General features: G+C 34.9%; 1 protein-coding gene across 5 annotated transcripts in view; it reads right to left on the reverse strand.

The window, feature by feature from the left end:
* The window catches only part of STRN (striatin), a 64,709-nt gene that overhangs the window by 20,497 nt on the left and 18,833 nt on the right, over positions 1 to 25,379 (reverse strand). For 3 of the 5 annotated variants that reach the window (XM_051783040.1, XM_051783041.1, XM_051783044.1), the window contains exons 3-8: positions 23,587 to 23,660; positions 20,510 to 20,588; positions 18,582 to 18,746; positions 7,148 to 7,283; positions 5,127 to 5,262; positions 1,398 to 1,508 (exon numbers count right to left, since the gene is read on the reverse strand). In XM_051783040.1, the coding sequence (XP_051639000.1) occupies positions 1,398 to 1,508; positions 5,127 to 5,262; positions 7,148 to 7,283; positions 18,582 to 18,746; positions 20,510 to 20,588; positions 23,587 to 23,660 (701 nt within the window). The remainder of the gene's footprint in view (positions 1 to 1,397; positions 1,509 to 5,126; positions 5,263 to 7,147; positions 7,284 to 18,581; positions 18,747 to 20,509; positions 20,589 to 23,586; positions 23,661 to 25,379) is intronic. The other 2 variants (XM_051783042.1, XM_051783043.1) reach the window with 1 other exon arrangement.

Below are 25,379 nucleotides of genomic sequence, written 5' to 3' on the forward strand. Positions count from 1 at the left end.
TACCCTCAACTACATAGCATGTCTGTATATTTTAAAAATAACAGACAAGTTACAAAAATCAATTTCACTGAAGTCATATATTGGCATGCCCTGTCTACCTTAACTATAAAGAAATTTAGAATCAATTTTATGAAACATGAACACTTTAGTTGGCCAGCTCAGCTTCTTGTAAGACTTGCAATTAAATTCCAGTAAATTAAATTATCCTAAAGATGACAAAAATATCTCTTGAGAAATTTAAAACATAGTAATTATTTACTTTTTTTAATCAAAAAAGAAAAAAAGGACATTTAGAGTATGTTTTTGATAACACAATTTCAGCAACACAACCAACTGCTGAGCAGGATCTTATCAGAGTATCAATACAAAAAGTAAAATAACAAGTCAGCCTCAATGATGGGAGGATCTGACACTTCTCTATCATTATGCATATCTCTTTGGAAGCAGGAATTTCCTCGGTATTCATAAGCATCTTCCCACAAAGGGAGGAACATCTCTCAAATTTCTTACCAGGCTACATGCAATATTATTAATATACATCTTTCACACATAAATTCTCAATATGGCTAGATGTTTGAAACATTGCTGTGAATACAGTGTTTCATTTTAAACACTTCATCTGAGTTCAAAAAGTTTTAACGCTTACTTATCAAAACCCACTGATTTTACAAAATATATCTGTATTTCAAAAAATATAACAAAAAAATAATACAGGGCTAGAAACTGTATTTCAGATACTGATCATAGTTTTTTGTTTGGATAACAATATCCAACTTCTTTAAAGGCTAGTCCCAGAGATATGAAAGTCAATAAAGAAATCCTGTGATTTACAAATAAACTGGTCATGGTTGCTTCCTATTTCGAGCCCTGCATAACAAATTATGATGATAGCATGACTTTCATGTTGTGAATGTTAAGTATAAACAGGGGTAGAAATTAACCTGTTTTCTCCCACTGTCATCTAATAGGATACTCAAGACAGTTTCCAGTTTGGTTTCTGTATTTATTTATATACCAGACTTTAACTCTTCCTGTGAAACTGGCATGTTTCCAGCTAAGAAAGGGTTCTGAAGTCTTCTGTATTGAAGTGTGAACTATTAAACCAATGCCTTTTACAATTTAAGTATCTAAACAACAAAAGTATAAAATATGCTCAAAGTAAGAATTTTTAACTAATCCAACACTTGGTTGGAAGATGTTATATCTAATCCCCAACTATTTATCGGGCAACTTGATTGTCATTAATTTCAACCCCTGAGAACTGGTGAACAGGAAAGCAGTCAGGAGCAGCAAAGTAAAAGAGTAAGTAATTTTAGGAAAACATTGAAAGAGAGATAGAATTAAGGGTGTGAAAGATGTGAGATTTATGATTTTAAAGTGCAATGTTTTCCACTTACTCTTCACCCCCTTTTTCCCCTTGCGCTCCTTTTTGTATTGTTCCTTGAGTTTGGTTATAACTCCCTGGTCGACATTCCAGGCTTCAGGCATGAGACACTGGTCTTCCTTTTCTAAACAAAGTGAAACAAATGAAACATCCTTTTTCAATAATGTCACCAAGTGATCTCCACTGAAGGAGGCAACAGCTGCTGTCAATGGCATTTGTCTTTTATTTTAAACAGACAGAAATAGCACCAAGCTTGTGAAAGCTGTAAAACTGCTACTCACATTCCATTTCTATTTGCTCAGAATTTTCTTAATAAAAAATTGAGATGAAATTTCACATCTAATTCTTATAACCAAGCACATAGCTGTTCATAAATGTAAGCAACATTTACTTTATAATAAATCAGGACATATTTTTCAGGTTTTTTTCTTTCCTCCAGGGAAAGAATTACTGTATCTAGAAGAAACAGCTATGTTACTCATCAACATAACTTTACAACTCAGATGTTGCATTACTGCATTTTAATTTCTCATTTTATTGTCTTTGTGCTATGTTGTCATTTACACAAAGCAGTAGCACATTTAAATAATTTTGGAACATAGTAGACATGTCACCATGGTTTAAACAAAATCTTAAAGCACTAAAGCCACGAAATTTCGCAAAAAAGGTGAAAGCCTGAATTATTAATCTTTGGAAAAAAACCAAAATATTTCAGCATGCCTAACGAAAAAAAGATCCCCATTTTTGTTTTCTTTGGTTTGTTTTTTTTTCTAAATATTTCTCCCAAATTGCTTCCACTGTGACATGATACAGAGAAGAAATATTCTTCCAATTGTACGGTATTTGGAGATTTTGAACAAAACATCTTACGTGAGTTCAAATCTCCAAGTCATTTTTCCCATATATGGAGAGACTGTTCTGAGGCAGCTTAGAAAAATAATTTGCAGGAGAAGAGGAGGTAATACAGCTTTTCCATATATATATTTTTTTCATAACCACTACAGGTACAAAATTTTTTGAAATTCGTTAACTTTTCGCTTTACTTTCTCATTAAAATCTCAATCTTTTTATTTAAAAATTAATTCCTTTCAGACCAACTTTGCTTTGCAGATCAGTAAGCTATTCTAGACCTTTTTAAAATATGAGCAATAATAAACTTATCCTCAGACTAAGCTGCAGAAATTACATGTCTGTAGAGGAAGCACAACACTATCAATCACAATCTGAACAAGTCACTATGATTGGACAGAAGACAAAAACCAGACATGGGTTATTACAGGGACTGACTTGTCAGAAATGATGCTTGCTGAAAGAGACCTAGGAATCCTCCATAAACATTGAACTCAACAGGATTCAGCAGCATACTCTCGCAGGAAAAGTAATCAACCGCATCCTGGGCTGTATTAACAAGGACGTAACCAGTGAGGGAAGTGACTGTTCCCCTCTATCCAGCACTTGAGATCACACCTGTGAGTGCTGCATCCAGCGTAATATCTGTACTACTCACAAACCTTTTAGGTATAATGCTAAGTACCCACTATTGGTGTAGTGTAGCAAGTCTAAGGGAGCCACTAAGATGGTTAAGGCAGCTGGAGCAAATGAGTTACAAGGAGGGGCTGAGACTACTGTTGAGTGTTCAGTAGTAGTAAAAAAAAGCATCTTAGCAGCCTATAACTATCTAATGTACAAGCAATTGAGAAAACAGACTCTGCTTAGACTTACATCACAGAAGAACAAAATACTTTTTGAGATGACCCCTCCTTCCTTTGAACCCTCCAGTCACGATTCTGTATTCACGAGTGAGACTAATTCAAGATGCAAATTTGAGCAGCATAAGTCCTTAGCAGAAGCTATGAAAATAGGTATTACTAATCTGAAGAGAGACTCTAAAATAGTCTATGGGCTAAGTCATGTCCTCTTAATACATATGCCCCAATTACCACTCATGATCAAAAACTGGATGAAGGACTCAAATAAGATGTGAGAAGATCAGGCTTCAGAGAAACAAGTATGTATTCTTTCTGGGATTAGGTTTCAAGTTTTAATTATGCTTTCTTCCCTGGTTGGACAAGATTTTTTTTTCCTCCCCTCCAGCAAAAAAAAAAAAAAAAGAAAAAGTTTAAATAGCTTTTTATTAGACTGTGTTGTTGCCAGTAAAATACCTAATATATTAATTTTCTACAGACTGTCCCAGGATGCTTCCGACATGTCCTAAAAATTCTGTTCAATTTCAGAAGTGGATCCTGAACTACTCCTGTTCAAGTGTTTTATAGTTTAAAAATTACCTGAACACATCTGAGGACCTTTCAAGCTAAATGGATTCAACGGATTACTATAACTGATACTTGGGATCCAAAGAAAGAATTTTGTCTGTTTGCTTCTGAGGTCACTACACTACATCAGTTACACTTCAAGTAACATCAGTGATTCATAATGGCAGTTCTTTGAAGAAGCTTAGTCTTATATACAGTTACCATAAAAGACACAGGTTGTGAAACAAGTAACTGAAAAACATGAAAACCTCTAACTCATTTCTAGACTACTACTTTTCATGACAATTTATTTTAAATGTTAGACTTCTGCTCATTTGTACTCAGCTTTCATCAATGAAAGTAAAAATAAACCAGAAGTGTGAATTTGAGAACACAAAGCTCCTGTTGGCATACTGACTTTTCTGTGACACAAGCAATAGCTACACTTACCAAGCATAAATGGATAAAATTTTAATATTAAAGATAAGTATCAGAAAAACCTTTATCATAAAAAAGAGTAATATTCCTAAATTTTTTGTGAATAGAATACTGAGTGCTATATCTAATGATATTACAACACATCCTCTTAAGCAGAAAGACTACATCACACAATAATTTAAAGTCCAACCAGGAGTTTGACACGGCTTCAGCAAAATACAGCATCTCAGAGCTGATGGCTCACGTGAGAGCTACAGCCACCATGGCTTATTGGTCTGTCACAGTTGTAGTTCCATTATAAAGCTCAGTTATTTCCCATTCATTGTCAATAGTTCCCTCTGTATTCACTTATCCTTAAGACTTTCCAGAGCAGCTTAAGTAGGAAACAACTCCCCGTCAATATATTTAACCAGTTTTCTTCTTTCTCCCCTTCCCTACACAATGGGTTTAGGCAAATAATTATGTCAAGATAAAGTGGATGCTGGCATTCTGGCTTGCAGGACATGAACATCAAAGGACAGAGAACAGTTTGTGAAATGCCTCTTTATGAGTAGTGGGCTTAAAGATAAATTATTCTCCCAAATTTTTAAGGAAAGTTTGAGCAACTGAAGTGTTTATATTGCCCAAATTGCTAACTCACAATAAGAGTACAAGAAATTCAGCCTTTATGACTCACATTATTCTCTGGAGAAAGCAAAGAACACAAAATAACTTTCATATCATAACTGTAAAATACAGCTTTATGAGAGCCCTTCATTAGCATGAGTAATTGGAAAAACACATTGAAACAACACTCATAAAATTTAAATTCTACCTGCCTTAATATTCAAAAGGAAAAATTACCAAAAGCATAAACCACGAAGAATCCTTAAATTAAAGCAGTGTACAGAAAAATGAGAATATTTTTTCAAGAGAGCTTCGGTCTGCCAATTATTTAGGATAGAAATACTCAAAAGGTGCTATGATCCTGACAGAGTTCTCAATTGATCAACCACAATACATTCTTCGCACATTTTGGTTTTTTCCTGGTACAATGCATTCAATTTCCTTACCCCAGTCTGTTCCATCTCCTGAACTTCTCGATTCCCCATCACCATCATCTGAGGTAACCAAAAAGTCAAACTCTTTCAAAGCTTCTTCTGTATCTCTGTCTTCACTGCTCTCAGATAGCACTCTTTTCCTTACAATCTGAAAGGTCAGAAAGGACAGGAAAAAAGGCTGAATTAAGTTACACACACATCTTTATACCGAGCAGTACTGTCTTGTCTTCTATGCAAAATCCAAACAGAAAATTGAAGAGGAAGCAGAAAAGTACACATTAATAAGCAAATCTGGAATAGTATGCAGACTTGGTTCCAGTTTCTAAGTCAAAATGGAATTTGTCTGAAGTTCTTTCTTTCCTGTGACCATCAATAACCAATCATTGATAATGAATTTACACTGACGTAGACCATTACTATCTTTTTTTACTACTGGAAAGTACAAACTTTCTCTTAAAACTGATTTTAAAACGCACAAAACCCACAAACAAAAAACCAAGAATGCTGTAGAAAAGACTTCAGCAAAACCAAACTTACTCTACTTCTCTGAAAATAGCCTTTCTGACCTTCACTTCTGAAATCACTCTTACATGTGGACCAAAACACAGGTCTAGGAAATAAAAAATGAAACCCCAAACCCCACAGTTGTTGAAAGCTAATTTGCATAGATTTAGCAAATCATTCCACCCTGAATACTTTCTCAGATATTATCGTTATTTAAACATGGTGTTTTCATGTTTAAACTGCATTTTCTTTCCAAACTCAAAAGTAAATTCTGGTAAAAGAAAAAAAATACACGTTTTAATGAAAGACCTCACTGAATGCTTTCTGCAACAAATTTACTTTTCCCTCCATAATCAAAATGGAATAGATGCTTTACAGGTATTTGACTAACAGGTAAGCTGATGCCATGATACCTGAAAACCACAGCATAAATTCCACTTCTACAGAAGAAGAAAATTTACAATATTACAATATTTTGACTTGGAACCTTGCTAAGGGTCAGTCTGAAGAGACTTCAGTACATAGGCCAACATCTCATAGTTCATGAACATGACTGACTGTTTCCTCTAAATACAGTGAAGAAACTTCAAAAGCTGAAGCAAATCTAAACTTCAAGCTTCATTTCTTCAGCAGGCTTAGTGAACATACTGTATTACAGAAGATTTTACAGAAGAGCCTCCGACATTAGTTCACAGCCCACGGATGACAGGAACAAGTTTACAAAGATCCTCTTGAAAAATGCTGTAAAACTGATGGGGTTTTAAGTGTTTTAATTCTTAAAACTGACCACAAAAATAATCACATCCATCATAACTCTTATCTGCTTCAATAGTTAGGAAACACAACTCACTGAATAAATACTAATTTTTAAAAGAAAAGGATAAAATTGAGTACTGATTGCATGTATCTATTTTATGTCATCATATGAATAAAACATAGCAAAGTATAGATCACAGAGTTGGTAGGTTCAGGCATTTCACCGAACAAAGAAACAAAAAAAGTTTATTAATCACATTAGAGTTCTTCTGGTTATACTTTTTTGTTCCTTCCATAAGCTATTTAAAGAGAAATGTATTTCTCAGCTCTGTATTCTATAAGGACAAATTTCTACAAGTAATTTTAATTATCAAGAATTTTTCAATAAGTATTCAAGAATCAATGTATTTTTGACAGGCAACATTATGAATAATACCTTCAAACTACGCTGAAAATTTTTAAAAAAGGACATCTGATACTTTAAAAAATGTTTCCAATATATAACAAAAAATAGAACTGGAATAGTAAAAAGGAAATTTAAAAAAATTCAATATGTTACTGCAAACTCAGATGGTAAAAAGCTTAACTTGTATGCACAAAGTCAGAAATACATATATAATTCCTCTTATGCACACATGCTTGGACAGAACATCATAAAGATGCATTAACGATTCGCACGTGTACATACACAGTCATATACTTTGCTTATAGGTATCTCATTAATCTCACTTTTTCTGTTCTTCGTAACTTTTTCAATTATTTTTTCCACTCACTGTTGCGGTATCAATGATTGTTTTCTCTCTTCCTTCAATATCTTCTTCATCTTCTTCATCACTAAATTCTGCAGCTGCATTTTCAAGAAACTTGAAGGTCTCTAGCAGAGAGGCAGAGTCAGTCAATTCAGGTTTCCTAAACAACAACAATAACCATCATCATGAGACAAAAGAAATCACAATAAAGTCACTTTTGCAATTACCAATTTGTTTTGTATTATTATGTTCAACAACATATGAGACTAGAATTAGCCTACAAGTAAAAATGGTCTATAACAGTATAAATTTTTGTGGTTAAAGAACTAAACATTAGACATAAACTACCATATTAGAACCAATAAAACTATCATATTATAGCCAACAATTACTCTTCATCTGGTTGCTATTACCAGGATAGACACTTCAATTTTTTATTCAAAAAGCATTTTAAAGCAACATTCATCTGACACATGCCCAAAAGCGACACCAATACTGATATGCCATCACTGAAAGCCTCAGGAACATGAGTTACAGCTACCAAGTTGGGTTCCCACATGCACATCAGGAAAATTTTGCTGCTGCTAGTTGATGTTCCTTGTCTTGCTGGGAAATACCAAACTCTGGATTTATTCATTAACTTATGAGACATGATAAATTTGCCACTGTAAAACAATATAATGGGAAAATATCATTGATGACTAAGTAATGTTTACACAGACTTTTACATTAAACAAATAAGGAAATGGATGAAGATTGGATAAGATTACGAATGTACTGGCAGAAATTTAGGCAGCGCCTCAGAACAGGAAGCATAAGGGCTGTTATATTACAAACTGAAGAGGAAGAATCCAAGAAGCAGGACAATTATTAAAACTCTGACAAAAGTACAGATAAAGCAGTCCTAAAATTATCAACACGTTCTGTGTTTTCTATGCAGAAGATGCACTTTTCCATCAACCCCTCAAAGATAAAGTCGTGAAAAAAATTTATTCACTTTGAATTGTTACAACTACTTGCAGTAAAACCTTTTACATTCTTTAGATAGCTTTACAACACTGAAGACAAGCTTTATTGCTTTCTTACCTTTAATCAGTAGTCTGTTTTTCATAGTTCATCACTAAATGCATGTCATCTTGATTCTCACAACCACTGAAACAATAGAAGTCTCTCTCTCTCTTTTCAGAATTGTAGCTCTAAATTGTCTTATCCAGTCTCCTTAATACCAGCAAGTGCTTTGCTTCAGCTACATTTTGCTTCTGCTATGACCCCTTTCAAAATGTTCAATCAACTAACACACCTGTATAGTAAGGCCTTGTAAAGTCCCTGCAGTGTAAACAAACACCCAGTCATCCCTCCATCGCCCACTTACTCCAATATTTCTTCATAACACTTTTCAAGGGTCTGTTACAGGAAACATCCAAGGGCAAAAGCTTTGATGTGTAATAAGGCATGATAAGCAGCACACTTCCTTCTTTACGCACTCTCTGCTCCAGCAGTTCTATGCTTACATGTCCATAATTGCCAGGAGTGGCTTCTTCATAGCCCCATTATATCTGCATCTCATTAAGACATTTTGCTAGTCTACTTTTTTTTTTCATTTACTTATCTTTATGGCCCAGAAAGAAATTCTCATACACAGCAACATAATATACCATGATGTACAGCATGTTTTCATGGCCACTGGTTTTTCTGAGAATATTCCTTCCACTTTTCCACATCCTAGCTTAGAGAAGAACAATCTCAAACATTTTTCCAATTTGCCCTGCTTCCTGCAGTATTTTGACCCTCTTGTTTCTATCAAACCTGAAAACACTGTAATATTTTTCTCTTTCCTTAAGCAATCACTACTTTGGCAGACTATAACACCTCGTGAATCTGTAGTAATAATGTATATTTTCACAGAAATCCTATGGTACTTTTCCATTGCTGTTTCCAAAAGACAATTCTTGATAAGACAAAACTTGTAATGTGCTTTGTTTGACTAACTTTTTGACTTTCAGCAAATTCTGCATGTTCTGGTCTACTTTTAGTGGACTCAAATCATCCAACCACAACTGTATTTCTGTTTTTTCCTCTGTATTTTGCCATGTAAAAATCTGCCATGTAAAAACAGTATGGTTGCTGATCTATGATAGCAACTATCAGACATGCTCCAGTAAACAGCAATGATGAACTAATACCAAACATAGAATAAAAAATTTCAATTGACAGAATTTATTATTAAGAAACAGACATCCTTCTGTGGGTCCACGTATTTGCAGTAATTCATACCAAGATTTGGCTCTGTACTCATTTGATCTTAAATCATGATCTCTCACACTTAAGTTCAAAGTGACTACCAAAACAGGTTATATCTTTTCTAAGTAACTGGTCTGAATTCAATTATTCTATCCATTATTCCACACTTCAGTGGGCAGGATATATATACAATCCTGTATCTGCAGTTACAAGGGGAGAAGGGGTAAAAGGCATCTTATGCATTGGGAAACATAGTAGCTTATTTATCATGTATTTCAAAACCTACACAGTACAAAAATATACAAAGTCAGCATAGTACCACAGAATATTATTTTGCTAAGGCACAACTTCCAAGAAAGAATTCATAAGAACCAGAAAAATAAAACAGAAGTGACAGAATATTTAAACTATTCAAAGGTTCTGAAGAAGAAAAGTTTCAAGCTGACAGACAGGTTGATTTGCTATATTGTACCCCAATACACTTTAGTAGTCAAATCGAAGTAATTTAATAATTTAGCTATTTTTAATCCTTTAGCAGCACATAAACATAATGTATTTTAGATATTACTGTCAGCATTAACACTTAAGAATAATGTAAAATGTACTTGAGAAAATGTCTAACCTTAGCTAATTTATGTTATGTACTTTGATGGCAATTTGAAGTTTGTTTGTTTCATTATTTTCCATCTGGTTAGTTCATTTTTCTTACGGGGTCATTCACAAAGCAACATAAAAAACAGAAGTGGTAAAAATATATTCAGAGATAAGGTAGTAAAATGAATTACTTTAAATTCCACTTAAGAAAAAGAAAGTCAATTCAACATTACCAGGGTTTTTGTAGCTTGGAGTATTACCAAAAAAAAAAAATAAAAAATAGAATGGAGCTCCAAAAGTGGGGACTGATGCACAAACTGTAGTATTATAAGCATAAGTGAGGTAAGAGTGAGGCAAGGTTCAGAACCTGCTGCAAATAAATAGAGATCAAAAACCTCAAAAAGGTCTCAAGAAGGACAATTCCTTTTACTGGACTGTTCCGGATCACAACATATGTAAGGGAGAACATAATTTTCAAAGTGCAAGAACTTAGGATGGCTTTTTCCTTCTTCCCTAGCCATGTAGTCTAATGAAAAACTATTGAAGAAAAATAAGTCAGAAACCCCAGACAGCAGGAGCAGCTATAGAACCTGCCAAAGCAGAGAGCATAGAGCAACCAGACTGTGGCAGGACTTCCAACCCTGTGCTCCTCAGCAGCTTGCTCTGAATCTCTTTCTCACTGCTCCTTTCTCAGTCATACTCTGCAGAAGCACTCTTGCGTGGTTTTTTCCCCAACACTTAACTTCTTTCCCTGAGGTTTCATCCCAGTTGACTTAGCACTTCCTAACCAACCAACCAAAAATCATTTAACCAATATAAAATCTTCTATCTGATACTGTTGACTCTGTGTATCACATTCTCCTTTCCAATAGCCTTATCCAATTAGACAGGAAATTCTTTAAGGCAGAGAGATTACCTGCTACTCCTGCCTGCACATGATTAAGTACAACAGGACTAACTGCTTATCACAAGCATAGCAATAAGTAGTGCCAGAAGGTAAGTATAGCTAGACTAAGGCTGCTGAGTTTTCCATCTTGCTACTAATGGATGGGACAGTGCACCAATTTCGTGAAGAGTATTCTTAAAAGAGGGAATTTCTGATCCTCAAAGACAAAACACGCTTCCCTGTTTAAAACACAAAATTCTTGTTACAAATGGGATGGTAACTGAAGTACTTACCTCCCCTAAAGCAACATAAACCTAAAGCAACATAAACCTGAACTCATGGGAATATTTTCCTCCTCAGGAGAAGCTGCCAGAAGTTTCTGCAGCTGTGATGGCTGTGAAAATCTGATCCCAACTTATATTTTACAGGCTGTTCAAATATTCAGATTTGTCTTAACCGATTGACCCCTTTATGACTAAAAATAATTATATCTTCCCATGAAATCTAAAAAATATGATTTGTGGATATTCCACATGTACTATTTAAAGCAAGCCTGCCTCTCTCTGGGGCTCTGCAGGCCATAAAACCACCTCTTTATTTTCTGCCCAAGTGACATGTCTCAAGGCAAGTATTTTGTGTAAAAATCCAGTTGGTTCTGACACTGAAATATTAGCAGCTTTACAAAATGTATAGTTGAGAGCGAATGTATTTGCTCTCAACATTAAATATTCAGGATCTTAACATAAATCCTGTTTCTTACTGAGTGAAAAGTAGCAGCCTATAGATAAGGTAAAGTTATGTGGAAACTAAAACAGCACACCAGTGATACCTTTCCTGCTTCCAGCATGATCCAGAACATTTCCTATTGTGAAGTCAAGTTTAACTTAGACTAAAGTCACATCATAGACACGTATTTTTTTTTGTGATTAAGACAATCAATATATCTATCATTACCTTCTCCTTTGTTGATAATAACTCTGGAAAGTCTGTGGTCATGCCCAGGGAGAGTCTCAAACTTCTACCATGAACTGCCCAACCACAAGGCCATTAACTGCCTCATGTCCTACTCACACCCCAAAGGAAAAAGTAAGGCCTTTTTGGTTTGTTTCTTTTATCCAAGACATACACCAGTTACCTTAAATAAAACCAGGATTTTATTGATAAATTCAGAAGCAGGAAGAAATACGACAGTAAAGTTAAATAAATACAAGTTCAGGTTAGGCTGAGAAATGTTTGTGGGGACTGTAGAGGAAAGAACCTGTTGTAACCCAGCATTCAGAGCTATTCTACTGTAGTCTTTCTTGAGCCATTTTCTTTGGTTCAGTTTCCTCCTACTATCAAAATACGCTGCTGTATGGTCATCAAAAGTTTTATCTATTGCCCCTCGAATTTAGTTATCATATGTTTTACCATAGTCTTTTCAATGTGGTTAGTTAAGTTCTTTTGAACTGTACTCGTTTAAATAAATGCATGCAAATTCAATGAGGACTATCTTTAAGAACAATTCATTAGATCTTCAACACTGTGTAAAATCTTTCATAACATAGCAAAGAAAATATCAACATAATAATTCATAAAATTATGGAACACTTAAAATCATGAAAATTTACACACAAAGAACACAGGGCAGGCTAAACGGTCTGTCACAACCTTTGAAACTTCTTATGAATTCACACCACACAATGCAAGAACCAGTGCAAAATATTACAACTAGTAAGCAATACTTACAAAATGGTTTGGATCTAATTTGGAATTGCAAAGGAATAGCATTTAAAAAGGAACGGCCACTTCTCTTGCCAGATCTAGTCAGATAACTATAATATATCAAATAAACAAGTTTTATAAAGAAAAAAATAAAACCTAATGTCTGAAGTACCAGAGTAACTTTTATAAATTACTTCCCTATTCACCTCCCCTCTCTTTTCTTTTCTCTCTACCGCTGCACAACTTCTCTGTCTCTTTCCCCCCATTCTTTCTGTACCATGAATCTTACGTGACATTTCCAAGAAGCATCCCTCAAACCCTTAGGCCATAGAACTGTGCCAGTCAATAGTGTGGTTCATTCATACTATTTTCTTCACAAAAAAATCAATTTATCTACTTTATCTGGCAGAAACCAGGTACCTTTGAAATGCCTATTAGGTCACTGCAAGATGGAGGCAGGGAGAAACAGGAAAAAGTTGAAAAAGAAACCCCACCAGTAAATAAAGTAAACAGATTTTGCATTTTTTTTCTTTTTGTAATTCAATATTATAGTCTTGCATGCCATTTTGGAAGTCTTCACGGTAGATGTTACCTCAGGTTGATAAATTCAGAGATATTTTCCCAAATAAACCATTTTATAAGCTAGTCAACACACAACATTCACCAGCCAGTATGCAGCATTTTCATTACATGGGTCAGTGTTAATAGGATTTAGAGATGCAAAAGAGTTATTAAGGCCTTCTGGTATAGAAAGACGTTCATTCACTGAAGTGTCAGTTAGAATGATTTGTTGTACATCAGAAAGGTGAGGTTTTCAAAATGTTTAATTTTAACCTTTGAAAAAGTGTTTGGACTTGCTTTCAAATCCTGAGGTTTGATGCCTTTTTGCTCATGTAAAGTAGAGGCGGTGGAAGCCATATACAGTTCAATAGGAAAAAAAAGGGCAGTAGACTAGTTTCAGAGAGAGACTGACATATCACCCAGAACTGTTTTTCTTTAAAAATTTCTATTGGCTATTTACAGTTCTAATGATCAAACCCATAGCAAGAACTCAGATAATTTACCTATACCATTTTATATATACACACATTCATACATATGTATATACATACATATGTTTGGCATATGTTCATTCCTTTCCAGTTCTGTTTCTTTATTATATTTGCTTCCACTCACATCAAATACACACCTCCAAGAAGGTAAACTAATTTGACTGTTTAGGTTTCACTCACTAACATAAAACTACTAAAAATGAGGTAATAAGTGAACTAAAGACACTTAAGTAACTGTCATGTTTTCAAGGCTACAAATGATGTTTGCAGGCAGCTTTCATTTCTGCTTCAGTTTGTTGGGGGAAAGCACCCATTTCTCTCACTGCAAGTGTTAAGAATTTAAACCATTATTATGAGGTTATTATTTTAGTATCTATTTTTGAGTCCAGTCATGCCAAGTGGTACTTATCTTTTGTAATGCAAGTGAGCTGATTGAAGAAACTGAAAACTGATTCCCTTTTACATTCCATGAAATAAGTGAAAACAGGACTATATCTAGCTCACGTTATCATATTAACATTTCACTTATGGATTCAAAATCTTGCAGGGTGCATTCAAAATCCACATGATATCTTGAGTGCTAAAGTTTTCAAGACGATCTGTGCATTAGTAAATAAATAGGCAATGTAAGAATACAAGTTTAGGCACAGATGTAGCAGCTAGTAACACAAAGTCTGAAGCTACTTCACCTAAGGATGAAGAAATTCAGACAACAATAGTTTGTTCATCACTGTACCAAAAGGGGAAGGTCTCTGATGTAACTGCAACCCTTTAAGATACACAAAATTAAGCTGAGAGGCATGAGGGACCAGACGGCAATTTTCTAAACTGGGGTCTAGTAGAAGTCAATTTACATATTCTCTGCTGCAAATAAATATTGTTATATTAAGTATTTGCACTACAGTAACCATCTTATGCTTCTACATACCAAAGCAAACAGCATCAACTTCACAATAATTACTCCAAGCATTCTCACCAACCTTTCCCATTAAAAGGCTGAACTTTGAGGTGTCCAAACCCCAGCTGTTGAAATAGGTATGAAGGACAGACAACAAGATATAACTCATATAATAGGCAAGTTCTGGTATAACAAACAACTCAAAATCTGTAAAGGATGTAGTAAGCTGAACAGAGGAGGAATATCCTCCCTGCACACCACAAAGTATACACTTCACACATCTCCGAGGTCAGAGGGAAAATGCCAGGGCATCCTCACAACAATCAAAGGCATTTAAAAAAAAATTTAAAAAATAAGAGAAGTGTGGATTTCTGCTGTGGTCAGAAGTACAGCCAGAGGTCGATGAGAGGTATTGCTGAAGGAGGCTGAGTAGCAGCAACAAGTACTATGCACAAATTAATAGGCTTACACAAAAAATTGTGCTAAAATCAGACTGTGTCGAGAAGGAGTTTTCCCATTCTTTTACTGGAATTTCTTTCAGTACTAATTTATTTTGTTCTCCACAGCTCTTCCATTTCACTAAGAAAGTATTGATTGATTACCAAAAAACAATAGTCAAAACATAAAGGAAGCTTTGCTTCCTGTTTCCATTACTCCCTCTCTCCCCAAAGAGATAACCATATGGTTATGTGGTTTATATGCATAAAAGCATCGAATATCAATTTTTAATTTTTTGTGGATTCATCACATTGGTGTTCAGTTGTATGGAAGGCAGTTTAGCCAATCTGTTCTTTCTCCAATTTACACTGCTATATGAATAAATCTTTAAGGAAACTAAAAGCTAATGTGCCTTCCATCTTCCTGCTATTGAAATGCATCATTGAAACTATATTCCTTGTGTTTTAGCCTGTAGTTTTTCTCCTCTATTGTACATTGTCTTCATCACATTCACCCACATTCTTTCTGAACTCTTATTGATTTGTCTTTATCATTTCTCCCGCACAAGCTTTCTCTTTACTCAAGTCCTGTACTCTCTGTTTCTCACATTCTTCATTCCATGTAAAGATTTTTCTAAAAATCAGACTTAAAATCCACAGGCTCAGTTGGGTCCATATTACACAGTTCTTCCAAGATCAAATAAATCAAACACACTATGAGTTGTCTTTTCTCACTTCAACAGAGGTGCATTCCTTGTTAGACTACATTTATTTTCATGCATTACTTTTTGCCCAGTGTTCTGCTCCTCAAATGTAACTGAAACATCTTCAGGTTGACCACTGGCCTCAGAATTGCTAGCAGATATGTATCAAAGTTCATTAAATGTTTTGAACCAAAAAATCTGCCAAACAGCATTGGCTTGAGCAGTTCACAGGCTTCTGTGGCGATAGCAAAGTTTTCTCCTACAAAGATTTTCACTGGATCTGTACAGTTACAGAATATTCCATCTGCATTTTAGTTTGTAACTGTCCCAATGTCTGATGGTCCTGGCAACCACTCACACGTGTCCTTAAACTTCCTGGAATTGCACTAAGGTTTTGTTTGGTTTCTTGTTTTTCCATTTTCTCACTGTAACCTTCTTCTTCTACCACTACAAAACTGCAAACACTTGTTCATTGCGTTCCTTCCAACTGTACAAATTTGCTGCGGCCCAAATCCATTTCTCGCTTTACATACATGCAAGGAATAACAAGAGGTTGCTAAAGAACTGCCAATCCTTTTGCCCTCACAGTAAGCAGCCTAGTGCTAGTGAGTTTGCTCCAAAGGGTGCACCTTCCTCAACTGTAAGCAACAATTTAGCGGAGTAACCTAAATTTTTCCCAGTTCTGCCAGCCAGGTAGAAAAGCATTGAATTAAATTTTCAGACACTCAGTAGGAATTTCAGTTGGGTTTAGGAGCAAGATCAGTGTGCCTTAAATCTTAGTGACCTATTCAATGCTAATACTTTTCAAAAAGAAGCTGTTCTTTTTTGTTCTATATATGTTTAAGTAATGTCTCTTGTCAATAGATGAGGCACGTAACATTTCTGATTTCTTATCTACCATAAAGCTGCACTTTGAAATCTCAGAGGCAAGTGAGGATGCAGTTGGGAGGAGGTGAACAGTGCCACATGCCACAGAAACAGCAAGGTGTAACATTTTACAGTATCTAGTAGCACAAGATAAAATAGCTGTTAAATAACAGGCAGTCTCTGCCAGGAAGAAAGCCACAGAACACTTCCTGAAAGGTAAATTGGAAGAGATGGTCTGAAAGTGTAATTGAAACACTCAGAAGAATAACAGCATTGAAAGCTAGTCCTGTACTGATCAAGGAATTTTCATAAAATCACGACTTTTTCCCCTCAGTGAGGGAGATCCTCAGTGAGGACATCCACAAACTCAGAATCACCCATGAAGACTGACATGACTATGCTGAATAAGAACCCTGGAAAATTCTTCCACTGTAAAACCCTGGAGTCCCTTCTTGCTCATCATGTTATCAAAATGCTCCCTTGAGCTTTCTAATAGAGTCTGTCATCTTATGCATCACCAGCAAGATGAAAACAGCTTTACAAAGTGTGTAGCCTGGCCAGCCTTGCAGCAGACAAGCTTGCAGAACTACAATGGAAGGGAGATCATTCTTCTGCACCAGTGAATGTCCTCAGCCATGGAGTAAACTACAAAGTGTTAAACCTAATATCATATCTACTCCAAAAGCAAATAGATAAGAAAGGAATGCAAATGTATCCAAAACTGCTATATCAAAACCACTGTCTCAACATTTCATCCATCAAATAGCTAACTTATACATACATCTGTTTCAAAACTAAGTAAATACATATAAATAAATTTTGAAGTGTAAGAAGAGAAGCTTTGTTTACCCACTTCCTCTAAGAGGAAGTGATCCCTTCACCAGAAATAAAACCAAAATTGTTATTGCCATCTATCAAGCATTCCTTGTTCTTAAAAACAAAGTTGCTGTACAGAAATGACATGACTTGTCAACTATGTAACAGTACAATATATTTTAGTAGTTTACAGGTTTTCTCAAACGTTCAAATTTTCCACCTCACAGCATTAAATTTAATTACATAACAATGAACTTCTGCCCTTATGTAACTTTTTGGCCTGAAGTTGCTGCAACTATGTGGTGGGTATAAGTGAAATTTTACAAATGCTTTTTAAAAGACAGAATCTTTCATATAACAGTGTTAGACCTTAGAAAATAAAGGTCTTGAATTTTATCACATCAGTATAGAAAAGAAAAAAAGAGTGATAATCTTTGAGGAATGCTATACTTGTTGATGCAGCACAAACTACTGGAAGCAGCTACCTCATCTATTGTTCATACAATTCTGCATGATTTTCATTATTTTTCTAGTTTTGCAACTACAATATCTTAAACAAAAACAAATAGATTATTTTCCTGAAGCCTTTACAGTTAAGTTTAACTTTCTTTTTTTTTTTTTTTTTAAACTCTGCATGGAAAAGAGAAGAAAAAGGAAAAAAGACCCCTAAGTTTTCAACATTACTTAAAAGCAAAAGTAAGCTTAAGTTTTTACTGTCTTGGACTGACTTTCTATAGTATTAGAAATATTAAAAGACAGAAATTGGTACCTTACATTGAGTCACATTTACCTATGTATATTCATCAGTGGAAAAATCAAAAACTTACAGGACTCAGAACGTAATAATTGACTTCATTTTTCAGATTTAGTCCAAAAAAATCCTGTCTCTTGTATAGATTATCATGTCACAGTCAGTACAGACCAGAAAGGCAAAGCCTGCAATCTACTCAGAAAAGTTTCCAGCAATACAAATAAACCATTAACTTGAAACAATGCCGACTTCTAAACACTTTGTAACCATATCTCAAGAGGTTTGATTTGACTTAGTGCTGCCATTCAACTAAAAAAAATAATTTATGGTGCTTTTAAGATGTGAATCTCAAGAGTTACTTCCATATTTATTGCTTAATATAATGAAATTTGCCACAATTGCTCTAATCTCCAACTAGGGAACCCTGAAATCTTCCCGGTAAACAAAAATTTTGTTCAACAGCATTAAGTGCATTTATACATAAAGATAACGTCACCTTGATGCTTACCCGATCATTGTGCTTTCTTTAATCTGACCCTCTGTGCCATTTACCATCGGCTCTTGATTTCTGTTTTCTTTTTCTGAAGCATCACTTGAGAGGCCCAATAAAGCTCGCACTCGTTTTGACTTCACATCCAATATCGTGTCCGTGTAGCCCACTTCTTGTAGATACCTGTAGGAACAGAACTCATGCTAATCTTCCAAGCACATCCCACTTATCCAAAAACAGTAAATGAAAACTTCTGCCTAAACTCATCTTCAACCCCTTAGCTTAGCAAAGGGTGGTGCTGAGCTAATGAAACATGCTTATAAATCATCCTGTACCAGCTGCAGAGGGATTGCCTCTTGCAGTACCAGCCTCTACAGTCACTGAGAAGCCTAGCAGTCAGAGGTTATACAATACGTTATTCATTCATTTACTAAAATGGGTGGAAAAGCACTTTCCATTAAAATATTTACAACTGCTTTATAAAAATCACCACTGTTGTATGTACAACATGGTCATTTTATTCCTCGACACATGGAATCTAGATATAAGAAGTATCGGATATGTTCCAATATAAACATTATTAGAAGCCTAGAAAACAGAGAAAATAAAACCCAAACTCTATAGCTGTAGCTATTAGTGAGAGTTGTTATTTATGATGCACAAGGCTTGATAAAATCTTTGTCTTGCCTTTCCTCTATTCTGCAATGGATCTGCTAAATATTAATTTGTCTTCCCTATAAAGGCTGGGCAGCAAGCATCCTTGTATGAAAACCTCAAGGTCTAAAGTTGGCTCTTTAGGTCTAAAGTTGGTTCTTTCATCAATATGCCATATTGCCTTTGAGGGAAACAGGAGGAATATATGATTTTAAAAAAAGAAAAATTAAAAATTGGTCTCTGTCCTTCCCTCCAGAATCTGGAGTTAATAGCACTGAAGTGATTAAATGGTTAATATTCTAGACAACTCTAAAGAAGGGAAATGCTATCTTACAGTAACAGCTGTTACAAATCAAGGACATGCACTCTTCCTGCAAGAACATTCTCCTCCAATTATTTAACAATATCATTCACATAACCACATTAGGAAATACTCATGGTTGGCTATAGAAAAATCAAAAAAGTCACCTATGCAAAACAGAGTCTATTGGTAATATGCACTCTATTCAGCACTATGTCACTCATGAATTGCACTGAGAAGGAATGACTCGTCTTCAGACTCACTGATCCAAGTCAAGACCACTCTATTTACATTTATCCAACATTCATGTAAAGATTTGAGCTCTTGCAAAAGAAAAGCATGTATAAGCCATCCAACAGACAAATTTAACTTCTGAACAATTCCTTGGAAAAAGGTCCTTTTATATAAGCTCCAGACTGTCCTTATTGATTCACACCCCTCTCATTTAATCCTTTGTAACACACTAAATATCTTAGCAATTAATTTATTCATTATGATCACAATTCAAAAACCAATTTAGATTTATAGACATTTGCTTCATTCAGATGAACTGAGAATTATAAAATGTCTCGTCTAGCCTCTTGGATGTTACTCTTTTCTGCACCTCAAACGGGCAAAAATAAAAGTTTTCCCTCTCCAGTGCTAGCTGTTTTTATTTTACACAATAAAATTCTGATCTTAGCAGAATTACTTGTGTGCGTTGTTTTTTAATTGCAAGGTGCCATGACCCACTGTTCTCCCAAGCAAATTGTTCGATTATACTCATTGAAAGAAAAGTAAATGAGATCAGGCATTTGTGATTTGACAAAGCTTCTCACCTGAAGTTCTGAAATACTGAAATGTTTCAAAAACCAAGGAAAAGCAGGACAGGAGCTGAATGAACTTCATCACGCACACTAACTTTTCCTTCAATAAAATCTAATAAAATCACATTTCATTACCAGATTTGTTCTTTTGCATTCAATATCTGAGTCCTTTTTTCAACACTTACTGTCTTAGCAGTTGTCGTCCTTGTTTCCATATTAGCTGACTATTCTGTTGTGGCTGAATCTCTGCCTCATTCCCTTCATCTGAAAAAGATTATTTTATTAATTTTTTTCCTTTTCCTATTTTCATAAAAGATGCCCATCCAATTGTAAAGACAAATGTGATCTGTCTTAAAATGATTAGGAATGGTTTAATTAAAAAAAATAAAAAATTTCAAAGTGCCAATAATCAAGAGAGAAAAAAAATGCACATAGCACATAATTGTAGTACTACATACACATAAAATTTGCCAGGAACATCCTACTCTATGAGAGCAAGTTCCACTAGTCATTCATGCCTTCCCTTTGGTCTCACATCCCCAAGTCCCATCTAATACTTTTTCTTTCAGGGTACATAACGACATAAACAACCTCAAGTTCCATTTTTGCATTAGCCTTCAAAAATAACTGCTGGTCATATTAAGTTTGAATACAAATATTTTAACTGCTAATGATATCAAATGCAACTGCAGCATGACATCAATTTTCAGCTCACCTTGACAGTTCGACATAAACAAACAGACCTGCTCAATTTAAATTCATCCTTATTTGTATTAGTTTTGTAGAAGGAAATAAACAAGCAAACAGTAGGGATTGTTTGTTTATTTTGTAACTGAAAAGCTATTGAAAAATTTTCATCGCATTTTCCCCAACCATAAATTTGTATGCAAATGTTACTACCCTAGAAAAATCTACAAAAAAAAATAATTTCACTGCTCTGGTAAGAAAACTATCTGAATGTTGGCAACAAACAGCTATGTGTTGACTGCATGTATAGTTTCAAACTACACAATGGGGCGGTTCTTTTATTGTCCTCCAGGAGATGCATATTCTTCCCAAGATAAGAGATCTTGATTTATTGTCTATGAAAACCACTACAAAACTTCAAAACCTTGTGGTCCAAACACTGAAGGATGAACAATCTTCCTATGTAAACAAAAATTAAGAACAAGAAAAACCTCTAGTGTAATCCTATGAGTAACCTGATATGGGATGTGGGAAAGCTGTTATTTTCATCAGGAAGCCATTTACCTTTAAACTGAATTAATGCCACACACAAAAAAATCCTAACACCTATCCAAAGAAACTATCAAAGATTGATCAGAATTCACATGCAAGGAGAGTCATATGAGTTTTAGCCATCTTGAATTCACAAATTCATTTAATAGCAACCACAGGAAATAATCAATTGCACAATAATTTTCCAATGACAACTGAACACAGCTGGATCCAAAGCACAGTCTAGCAAAGCTCAGTCTATAATTATTAAAACATGATTGAGGTAAATCTGCCTGAAAATTCCTTTGGAAAGCAAAAATCCTTCTTCTAAAGGCACTATTAACTACATCCACAGGCAAGAATGCTCTTGGATTGCAGAAGGTATCACAAATAGTATAATTTTTTTTTTTAAAAGGCATCCCTTTAACAGGAGATGGAACTCTTTTCTTCTAAATTGTGTTACGGATTCCCAAGTGATTATAAAGAAAACAATCAAAAAGGACCCATTTGGAAGAACTGCTACAAACACTTTCACATTTTTTCATGACTGGGCAGGAAAAACAGGGACAGAGCAGTGAAAATACATGGACATTCAACTAAGTATCTATCAAAGACAACTTCAAAGGAGCATTATAACAAAGTTTCTATAACAAAGTTTCTACTTTAAGTGTATCACTAATCAGTCCATATTTAATATAGAACAAAAGTATACATTTCTGATAGCTACATATATAGAATACAATGGGATAAATGAGGATAATGGAATTTTAACAAAAGTAATTGCACTAAAGTTCATTTTGCTCTCAAGACAGGCCTTGCATGACATTCCTCCCCTGGAAACTGGAGCAACATGCTATAGTTGCATTCTGAGAAATTACAAAAAAATAAATAGTTGTCTAGGATTTTGGTATGGTCAGAACAAGGTTTTCTAATGGTCCAAATAAAGATTGGAGTCTTCCACTTAGTAACACCAAATTAAGTATTTCTTCAGTTAAGGAAACAACCTTGATAATAACATGAAGTAAAATATCTCAAGAATTCATTATAACTTGAACAAGAAAAGCCTAGTATAAAGTTTTAGCAGTTGGTGTGGGGTTGGATTTATTGTTTGTTTAGAGTTTTATTAATGACCTTCTAAAACTAATGAGGTAAGAACTAACCATGACAGTAAACCAGACCATCCCCTCCACAAACCAAGTGACAAAGCTGAGGTCTGCAGACCTTCTATGATCTACCTTTATGTACAGGGGCTCCAATTTCGTTTTAGTAAGAGTATCAGGGGACTAAGATACAAAAAACATCACCTATTACTTCTTTCAATAGCTTGACCTGCAACCAAATCTCTGTACCTCTTCTTTTTTTTCTGAGGAAAGGTAGGGAGATAGAGGGATAAAAGGAAATAATTTAAATTCTTAATTCCTCAAGTTCAGTGCTTATATCTATTTGTCTGAAGTAGGAGATGAAAACTCTATGAAAGTAAATCAGTTTTCCAGAGTCCAAGGGACAAAACTGTCCTCTTACAGCATTACACTGAAGTTAGTTGAATGCAGATCCAATGACGATTTGAATTCTCTAAATAAATCCCCCACTCACAAACTCTCACTTATGTCTAATATGTACTTTCATTATTTTTCTCCTGAAATATCACTGAGGTAATTGAACAAAACATTATGTACTATATATTTCATTCAGATAAATTATCCAAAGATAAAAGGATTCTACAGCTATGAATCTAGTATCATCCTGTTCTAAAATATCCATACACATTACTAAGGGAGAGAAAAAACTAATCTCCAAGAGTAGATTTTTCATTTGGGTTTGGATTTTTTTTAAATCTAAACTAATTTGATTTATTAATAGACTCTTTTAGAGCATTAGCATTATTTTTAATTGTACAAGAGTAAAATACAGTCTTTATTAATTACCTCTATTCTCACTGCTTCCATTTAGCAACTTATTTTATCAACACTATCAATTCAGCATTTGCACAAACTGTAGTTATGTTTTTATGCCAGTAATGAACTAATGTTTAATAAATTCTTACCAGAATCATAGTTTGGTGGCTTCATATCTCCCTGATTCAATTCTGTGCCATATTTTAATTTGTGATATTTAGCCCTGAAAGAAAACAAAGGAAAAAAAATGGAAAAAAAAAAACTATTAGCACATATAAAAGGTATCTCTAAACACACAAATGTCACCAATTTTCACTTGAAAAGCCATTCCTTTCTTCCAGTCTAGGAACAACACAAAACAAATCATTTGACCACAACTTCCGATAAGTGATTTTGTTTAATTATTTTTTCCAAGGTTTACATGCAAAGTGAATAGTGATGAAACACAGGGATCAGTAGACTGCAGATTTTACAAAATGTTCTTGCTACAGAAAAGGTTCCCTCCCTGTGGACACAAGCTACTCTTCTGCTTCCCTCCTCCAGTGTTTCACTGTGAAACATTTTTTACTATCCATGTCAGTTCAGCACCACCTACTTCATATCTCATATTGTCACCTCCATTAAGCAAACTTTAGTTTTATTCTTCGAAATGCTGTACTTTCCAACAGCAGCAAGCTCTCATTTAGAACTATTATAAGTGAGATTTAGCAGTAACAGCTCACCTACCCCAGTTTCTCTCAAAGCTGCTACATCTGTCACTTGACCAAGTGCAAAATCGAGACTTCTCTTCCAAAAGTATTTAGCCTTCAGAAGGCCTAATGTAATAAACCCCACAAAGTATGCCATATAATGACAAGAGTAGCTATTTAAAAAAAAAGGAAACGCTTTTTAATTTGAAAAGCTTCATCCTACAGAGTCAGTAAAGACTTTTAAACACACAAAATAACACCACAGCAGTATAGGATTGCAAATGCACACAAATTCTTCAAGATTCATTAGAGTAGTCTTACAACACCATAATAGAGAAACTGAGGCAAAGAAAGCCTTAGCTACTTTCACAATCTGTTCCCTCCTTCTCTCACACTCACTGTAATTTTATAAGATTGTTTTCTGCCAAATACGAAAATTTAGACAACTCAAACCAAAATCCTGATGCCCTATAAAGTTTTGCAGACATTCACAACTGGGTAGAAGAGTGGCACTTATTCAAGTTCCTACCCAGAACAAAAGGCAGAGAACTCAGAAAATGCTGACTGTGCAGCCTGGCAGTAGTGGGACAACCATCAAATACACACATACACACAGTTCCAATGCAAATGTACAGAGCTAGGTGTAGGGCAGCAAGACACAGGCTACAAAAGATAAAAAACCCTCTCAAATACACCAACATGAAAATGAGTGCATTAATTCTACTAGTCACAAGGGAATTCTTCCACTCAAAATTTGTTTTTTAGAAAATTAACAGGTGTGACACTTTGTAATTGTATGAGGCAAGTCTTGCTAAGCTCGAATGACTGTATAAAGAACAACTGTAGAAAATGTTTTCAAGTTACCTACACCTCTTGATTGTTACATACACCTCTTGGTTGTTTCTCAAACTCATTGCATTACTGTTTTCTTTTGCCTTTTCTTATTTCACCAAGAAAACTCATTATTTCTAACAAAATGGTGCTGAGGGAAGTGATGCTTGGTAGTTCTTATGCTTCAGTATTGACAGTACTAGCTTCCTACTAATCCAACTGCATTTTAATGATAATAAACATCTAACTCTGAATGAGAAGGGTAAGTGAAGAGTGAAGAAGTGCCTCTTAGGTGTAGCAACATAGACAAACAAAGGAACCAACTCCTCAAGAGCCAGAGCACTAACTCAGCTGAGCAGCAACCATCAAGGAAAGGAGAAAGGATGCACTTGGAATGTATTAACAGTAATAAGTGAAGGTTA

This window comes from Manacus candei, unplaced genomic scaffold, assembly GCF_025592945.1.
Source record: "Manacus candei isolate 608988 ecotype Guabito, Panama unplaced genomic scaffold, ASM2559294v1 h1tg000017l, whole genome shotgun sequence".
NCBI classification, from domain to species: domain Eukaryota; kingdom Metazoa; phylum Chordata; class Aves; order Passeriformes; family Pipridae; genus Manacus; species Manacus candei.